Source organism: Taudactylus pleione, unplaced genomic scaffold (assembly GCF_031769625.1).
Source record: "Taudactylus pleione unplaced genomic scaffold, aTauple2 ptg001807l, whole genome shotgun sequence".
In the NCBI taxonomy this organism is placed as follows: Eukaryota; Metazoa; Chordata; class Amphibia; order Anura; family Myobatrachidae; genus Taudactylus; species Taudactylus pleione.
The window spans coordinates 406,380-415,000 of NW_028286204.1; the positions used below are offsets into that span (position 1 = coordinate 406,380).

General features: G+C 44.6%; 1 protein-coding gene across 1 annotated transcript in view; it reads right to left on the reverse strand.

The window, feature by feature from the left end:
* The window catches only part of SPATA1 (spermatogenesis associated 1), a 119,596-nt gene that overhangs the window by 31,451 nt on the left and 79,524 nt on the right, over window positions 1-8,621 (reverse strand). Inside the window, exons 10-11 of the mRNA XM_088465036.1 lie at window positions 5,856-6,034; window positions 3,596-3,694 (exon numbers count right to left, since the gene is read on the reverse strand). Coding sequence (XP_088321162.1) covers window positions 3,596-3,694; window positions 5,856-6,034 — 278 coding nt within the window. The remainder of the gene's footprint in view (window positions 1-3,595; window positions 3,695-5,855; window positions 6,035-8,621) is intronic.

Below are 8,621 nucleotides of genomic sequence, written 5' to 3' on the forward strand. Positions count from 1 at the left end.
TTTGTTCAGATGTGACAATCTGGGCGTGGTGCATGCGATAAACAGGCAGCGAGCAAAGTCGTTTCTGGTTTTGCGTGTGCTAGCGCAGCTGGTGCTTGCCTGTTTGCGTCATAATGTGCTGTTTCGAGCTCAACACGTACCCGGAGTTGACAACGGGATTGCCGATGCGCTGTCCAGATGTCAATGGGGTTGGTTCCGTACATTGGCTCCTGATGCAGAGACTGATGATGTGCTGTGCCCCTCTTATGTTTGGCAGGTTATCAAGCCGGACTGGAGGGGTTAGCGGAGCTGTCCATTGCACCAAGTACCCTCAAGGCTTACCGTCGGTCTTGGGAAGAATGGGAAGTTTTTTCCCGTAGCCAAGGCCTTGGAGGTAAGGGTCAGCATCAATTGATGCTTGCTTTTATTTGGCAGCTGTATGTATCTGGCAAATCGAGAGCGGTAGTTTCACGGTACCTGGGAGGTATTTCGTTTTTCTCCAAATTGAAGGGAATCCCTGACCTTACAAGGAGTTTTGTCATCACAAAGGCCTTGAAAGGTTGGCCGCGCGCTGAGCCGGTTAACCCCGATAAAAGACGGCCTATAGACATTTATCTTTTACCGTCCATTCTAGGAGCGGTTGCGGACGTGGCGGCCTCCGGTTTCGAAGCGCTTTTGTTTAAGTTAGCTTTTTCCATGGCTTTTCATGGTGCTTTCCGGGTGTCAGAATTGGTTGCTCCCTCCAAGTGGAGGGATTCAACTATGCTGCGTTCGGATGTGAAGGTGGGTGAGAGGTCCTTGCTGTGCAGATTGCGTCGTTCTAAGACCGATCAGTTAGGCAGGGGTCGCTGGATAACATTGGTCCCCTCGGCGGATTGTCGAATTTGTCCGGTCGGCTTTTCCACTCGTTATGCATCTGTCAGACGCTCAGAGGAGGGCTCATGGCTGATGCATGGCGATGGGCTTCCACTGACAAAATTTCAGTTTAGCTGGATGCTGCGGTGATGTCTTTGCAGCGTGGGCCTCTCACCAGGGGAGTTCGGCACGCATTCGTTTCGAATTGGTGCTGCCACTTCCGCCGCCGCTGCGGGAATTCCAGAGTCACAGATTCAGGCTCTGGGCCGATGGATATCAGCCAGCTATAAGCGTTACATTCGGCCGAATCGTTGAGGTTTAATGTCGGGCATGCACGTTACATATGGATTGTTATGTTTTACGAAATGTCATTGGTCCTGGTCTTGTTTGTTTTCCCCTGTCTTTCCTACTCGGGGATTAGCTACTCACCATTGATTGGGAGTCTGGAGAGTTTTGACGATTTTTTTTACCTGATCTGACGGATTTAATTCGGCTATTTGGTTTAAAATTACAATTATATGTCCCTCAGCAGGTTTTACGTTTTCTCTCTGGTCGAGTTCATTTGTGTTATCCGATATCCCCCCCCCCCTCCCCTTCTTTTTTATTTTAACTTATCCTCTTGTGTCTTCATGTTGCTTCAAATTGGCACAGAAGTTGTTGATCTTTAAAGATTCAAGTCAACATTTTTTCTTTTTCGCAGATCCTCAGTAATATGTTCCCCTTTAGATATATGCTAAAATTTTACAATAACTTTAATGTTTTCTTTGTTTTTCCCTCATTATAGGAATGGCTTTTGATGATTGTACTGTATGGATAATTGGCCATTCATTTGTTTTTTGGGCGGCTAGGTTCATGCAGGCGCAGGAGGCGCCGTTGTTTCCGGGGGCTAGTGGAGTTAGATGGATAGGGGTCAGGGGTATGTTGTGGGAGAGCCTTAAGCCTAAACTCTTGCAGCAGGTTCAGCGGCATGGCTTACCGAGAGTCCTGGTTATTCATATAGGCGGGAATGATTTGGGCAAGAGGACATCTCTGGATTTAAGGCATGCGGTGGTGGAGGATTTGGGTCAGATTATGATGGCATGGCCAGCTTGCAGAATAGTCTGGTCTTTCATGGTCCCTAGATTGTGTTGGCGTAGTGTGGTTGACGGCAGAGCCATTGATGAAGCCCGGAAGAAAGTGAACTTTACGGTTTCGAAATTTGTGTTGAAAAATGGTGGGGCAGTGGTCAGACATCCTAGGATAAAATTTCGGTATACTTACCTTTTTCGGTCTGACGGGGTTCATTTAGCGGAGGAAGGTATGGTTATTTTTCTTGAGGATCTGTTTGAGGTAGTGGTTTCTGTGCGTTAGTTGTATGGTGGCGGTGCTAGGTTCCTTTGGCAGAACCTTGCTTTTGGCGGGAAAGAACGGCAGGTTACCTATTAGCACTGTGAATATTTGTTTACTCTTTGTTTTGCTCACCTTCGTTGACTCATAAAGTCTGCTGGACCACCCTGCCGGGGGCAGCATCATCACCTTACCGGGTGGGTAGTCAAGATAGAAGGTTTGAGCGTATTGTGTTGTGGTTGGAGTGTTTATAGTGTTAGGCTTGGGCTGTTGTTAGCCGTTCTTTCTTTGCCACCATATTTAAATTAATTTAATTAATATAGTAACTAATTCATTATATGTTTTTAATTAAATAGCTAACAAATTCTGCCAAATACAAGTCTCTGTGTCTTTATTTCAATTGAGTATGTTATTGTCACTGATTCACACGCGGGTCAATCCTCAGACGATGGGAAGTTTAGAGCATTTCCCATGCACAGTGCACTTTGATGCTGTCACAGCCTTTGCATTTCTAGAATCGGCTGATGCTTCATTTTTGACGTTTTGTAGTGATTTCGCTAAGGTGGGAACCCCCTAAATGTGCCTTCGCTATCCCTTGAAAATCATTTAATATCCTGAGTTGCTACACTGAATCTTGGATTTGCTTGAAATTGCTCTGCACATGGCCAGAAAACCCGTCCTGTGCATATAAATGTACACCTACAGATTTTTGACGTTTTGTAGTGATTTCGCTAAGGTGGGAACCCCCTAAATGTGCCTTCGCTATCCCTTGAAAATCATTTAATATCCTGAGTTGCTACACTGAATCTTGGATTTGCTTGAAATTGCTCTGCACATGGCCAGAAAACCCGTCCTGCGCATATAAATGTACACCTACAGATTTGTGGGATTCCAGCACTTACACCCACCTGTGTCCAGGGACGTCTAACATTGGCCAAGTACAGTATGGGGGTGTGCACACGATTCCCAGCACATGCAGACAGAGACACTGATGTATATATGCCGGGGAAAGTCATATAATCTGCCGGTGTTATAGGGAGTTTTATTGCTGCTTAATAGTGAATGTATATAAACATGGGTGTAAGTGTATGTGATGTTTGCCGACATAAACCAGCGACTGCCGGTCTGGACGTACCATGTTTCGGCTCCGCATGTGCGTGCGATTGTGGCTATTAGTTAAATGAACACAAATTACATTTGCACCTGCGACTAATGTAGCTACAAAGTGTAATTCTGCGCCAGCTTGTCATAGAAATAGGCGCTCGGTGTCACAAAGGGTAGAAACCGCACATGTGCTGCGCTTCCACGGGTTGGCCGCCTGATTTATGACCCTCTCAGTCTGCTACTTGTGGAGAAACAGATACGTTAATTGGGTGAGGGCACCTTCTAGCCCGGCCACAATATTTGGGGAAACCTATCCAGGCAAACGCGTTACCTTCATCTCGATGAGCAGCTTGGTCCTGGCGTTCTCCACTTTACGCTTTAGCTGATCGAGTTCTTGCTGTTTTGAAGTTATTTTCATTATTAGAGAATTCTGGGGAGAGCGGCGAATGAACGGGAATGTCAGTTACACATATTATTTATCATTATACAGTATGTTTGTCTTTACTGGCAAAAGACGGGTTATTTTAATAAGGAGGAGGGGGGGTTTGGCCATGTCCTGATTTAGGTACTTAAATGTCCATAAGCTAAAACATTTTGATATATCTCACAGGTGTTCTGCCGTTTCAGATGTTAGTTTATATATATTAATTTAGCTACAACGTTCTGCATCTATATGTACATGGTAAGAGAAACAAGTTATACAAATAGCCTGAGATACCAGGGTAAACGGCACATATGACATATTATTACACGGGTATACATAATTACATAAACTATAGCATGATACAGAAGATAATATAAAGAGAATAACCAAGAAAATAAAGTAAAACCAAAAGTAATGAAACAAGTGGAAGGAGGGCCCTGCTTGTGAGAGCTATATTCTAAGAGGTGAGGTATGGGGTAGGGGTGGGGGATTGAGGTGTTGGGAAGGGGGTATAGCTCAGTCATCAGTTTAATAGGCTTTAGTGAACTGGTTCGTCTTCGGCAGTTGTAGGTGAAATTAGTATTGGGGAGAGAGAAGTGGGGGTGGGATGGGATTAGGGACGAGAGCCCAGGCAGAAAGATTTCCTGTCTGATGGTTTCTATATTAGATGTAAAGGAGGTGTAATCATAGGTGGAGAGATAAGGTGGGAGTGGGGCAGAGAATGAAGATGGCGAAGATCCTCCAGTGTTTGGAGGACTTGGACACGACAATAAACTTGAAGATGGATTTTTTGGGGGGGGCCTAGTGATAGGGGCGGAACTATAGGAAGAGAGAATTAAATTACAATGAAAGAAGTCAGAAAGCCAGACTTCCGCCATATGCGTTTGGCAGGGTGGGAACCTTATTGTCTGAGACTGACCTGTCTGGAAATAGCAGATGAGTGGACGGCACATGTGTGAGAAACGTTGTACGAGGTAACAACCTGGGTGAGGTAGGCATGGGTGGTGATAGGAGGGTTTTGGGCTAGAAGAAAATGTATCAGACGGGTTTTGGGCTAGAAGAAAATGTATCGGACTGGAGGGTGTTGAGAGGGTTTAAGTGATGTGGACGATGATGGGGGTAGCACCAAGTAGAGGATGACTGAGAGAAGCTGGTGGTCAAATAGCGGGAAAGAAGAGCTTGAGAAAGTCAGAAATGGTGCATAGGATTTGGGAGAAGACAAGGTCTAAAGAGAGACTGGGTGGGGGGGGGATGGCCATTTGAGGTGTTGTCATACGGGATGTTTAAGTCACCCAGCATGATGAGGAAGAGAAGGTCTGAGGAGAGGAAGTTGAGGGGGAGTCAGGCAGCAAATTTCAATTTTTAAAAATCAAGGAAATGGCCAAAGGGCGGTAGGTGATCACGAAACAGAGTTGGCAGAGGACAAAATGACTAGAGAGAACCTTGAAGGAGGAGAAGAGAGGAAGGAATAACTGAGATGGTGCATCTGGCGGAGAGAAGGATATCTACACCAACACCTGGCCTATTCTCAGACTGGTGCAGTGGGTGACAGAGAGGCCACCATTGGTGAGAGCTGCAGCAGAAGTGATATCGGAGTGGGAACGCCAGGTATCTGTGATGGCGTGGAGGTCACCTTATTGATTAATAGGTCATGTCTAGAGGCCACTTTATTACAGGTGGATCGGACATTCAGGGCACTGTAGAAGGGAAGCTGGGTGAGGCTGGCGTTACCTACACAAAGCGTGGAGCGGGGGGAATGGGTGAGGCTGGAGAATGGGGATAGAAGATTAGGGCTTGATACTTACAGGCCCTCGGAGGTGCCCGATATTGGGCCTCGTCATCTGCTTTCACTTTAATCCCCTTTGCCCTTTCCAGGGGCACATTTTACCAATGCAATATGTAAAGAATCTATATGACCGTGGCACCTGGCACAGACTGTTCCAGCGTCCGCTCACTAACATGATTAATTTCGGGTTTAGATGAGGCTGTGCTGCCAATGCCACATTGTAAGAGAGAATAAAGTGTAAACCTGAAATGAGCTTCTAAAGTGCCATCAGGTCAGCGAAGCTTTTAACGTTTCCATCGTGCGCATTTTACATACTGACCCATAAACCGTCCTGTCCTCCCCTGATAACTGAAACGACATCAGAAACTGAGCAGATCTCACCTTGGAACTGGCAGCCAGTGTCGGATTCTTGGTGCGTTGTCTAGTGTCCCGGGCGGCGAGATGCGTCAGCAGCTTCTGATAGTAGATGTCCTGGTCGTTTTTCAGCTTGTTCAGAGTCTCCTCTAGTGCGGACGTGACTTTCTTGGTTTCAAAATACTTCTTTTTCCAGGAATCTCTGGCTGCATGAAATTATTGAAAGCTCCAGTTAGGAGTAGAGAGCCCCAGCAGATCCCACTGCACTTGTTACCATCTCACCCTGCAGGTGCCTGGGAATAGGGTAATTGACACAAATGTCCCTCCTCCGGCCCCAGCCACCATTGTGCAGGAGACTGTAGATCCTATATAATCGTTCCTCCCCTCCTCTCTGTGTGTTATGCCACGTACACACTAGGGGCACAACTATAGGGGGTACACCATAATGTTCCCTGGCTTTCTCAATGTATTTTATGTGGTTCTGGATTTCAATATGTATTTTATGTGGATGTGGCTTGTTTCTGTGTATTTTATGTGGATGTGGCTTGTTTCTGTGTAGTTTATGTGGATGTGGTTTGTCTCTGTGTAGTTTATGTGGATGTGGCTTGTCTCTGTGTAGTTTGTGGATGTGTCTTGTCTCTGAGTAGTTTATGTGGATGTGGCTTGTCTCTGTGTATTTTTATTTAGATGTGGCTTGTCTCTGAGTAGTTTATGTGGATGTGGCTTGTCTCTGTGTAGTTTCTGTGGATGTGACTTGTCTCTGTGTAGTTTATGTGGATGTGGCTTGTCTGAGTAGTTTATGTGGATGTGGCTTGTCTCTGTGTAGTTTATGTGGATGTGGCTTGTCTCAGTGTTTTTTTATGTGGATGTGGTTTGTTTCTGTGTAGTTTATGTGGATGTGGCTTGTTTCTGTGTTATGTGGATGTGACTTGTCTCTGTGTAGTTTATGTGGATGTGGCTTGTCTCTGTGTATTTTTATGTGGATGTGGCTTGTCTCTGTAGTTTATGTGGATATGGCTTGTCTCTGTGTAGTTTATGTGGATGTGTCTTGTCTCTGTATAGATTATATGGATGTGGCTTGTCTGTGTAGTTTATGTGAACGTGGCTTGTTTCTGTGTATTTTATGTGGATGTGGCTTTTTTCTGTGTATTTTATGTGGATGTGGCTTGTTTCAGTGTTATGTGGATGTGGCTTGTCTCTGTGTATTTTTATGTGGATGTGGCTTGTCTCTGTGTAGTTTATGTGGATGTGGCTTGTTTCTGTGTAGTTTGTGGATGTGGTTTGTCTCTGTGTAGTTTATGTGGATGTGGCTTGTCTCAGTGTAGTTTATGTGGATGTGGCTTGTCTCAGTGTTTTTTTATGTGGATGTGGCTTGTCTCTGTGTAGTTTGTGGATGTGTCTTGTCTCTGAGTAGTTTATGTGGATGTGGCTTGTCTCTGTGTATTTTTATTTGGATGTGGCTTGCCTCTGTGTAGTTTATGTGGATGTGGCTTGTTTCTGTGTTATGTGGATGTGACTTGTCTCTGTGTAGTTTATGTGGATGTGGCTTGCCTCTGTGTAGTTTATGTGGATGTGGTTTGTCTGTGTAGTTTATGTGAACGTGGCTTGTTTCTGTGTATTTTATGTGGATGTGGCTTGTTTCTGTGTAGTTTATGTGGATGTGGCTTTTTTCTGTGTATTTTATGTGGATGTGGCTTGTTTCAGTGTTATGTGGATGTGGCTTGTCTCTGTGTATTTTTATGTGGATGTGGCTTGTCTCTGTGTAGTTTATGTGGATGTGGCTTGTTTCTGTGTAGTTTGTGGATGTGGTTTGTCTCTGTGTAGTTTATGTGGATGTGGCTTGTCTCAGTGTAGTTTATGTGGATGTGGCTTGTCTCAGTGTAGTTTATGTGGATGTGGCTTGTTTCTGTGTTATGTGGATGTGGTTTGTCTCTGTGTAGTTTATGTGGATGTGGCTTGTCTCTGAGTAGTTTATGTGGATGTGGCTTGTCTCTGTGTATTTTTATTTGGATGTGGCTTGCCTCTGTGTAGTTTATGTGGATGTGGCTTGTCTCAGTGTAGTTTATGTGGATGTGGCTTGTCTCTGTGTATTTTTAAGTGGATGTGGCTTGTCTCTGTAGTTTATGTGGATGTGGCTTGTCTCTGTGTAGTTTATGTGGATGTGGCTTGTCTCTGTGTATTTTTAAGTGGATGTGGCTTGTCTCTGTAGTTTATGTGGATGTGGCTTGTCTCTGTGTAGTTTATGTGGATGTGGCTTATCTCTGTGTAGTTTATGAGGATGTGGCTTGTCTCTGTGTATTTTTATGTGGATGTGGCTTGTCTCTGTGTAGTTTATGTGGATGTGGTTTGTCTCTGTGTAGTTTATGTGGATGTGTCTTGTCTCTGTGTAGTTTATGTGAACGTGGCTTGTTTCTGTGTAGTTTATGTGAATGTGGCAATGTCAATGTTATCTATACTGCTCTGGCTTTTTCTTTCACTTGTGAAAAATTATATTGGGAAGTTTATGTAAATTGGGTATTTTCAATGTGCTGGGCTCGCCGCCATTCGATCAGCTCTTCAACCAAAGATATTTTTTGCCTCTTTGTCCTTGACTGGTTGGCCACCCTTGCACTATATTGTGCCTTTTGTCTTTCTCCACATGTATGAAATGTCCTGGAAATACCATTCTATGAGACCAGTAATATATGTTTCCTCTCTAATTTACAAATGTTTTTTGTGCCATCTGGGGGTCACACAAATATTTTTTACTTGTCACGAATGTGATTTGGGGCTTAAGGTCCCCACGTGTTTCGA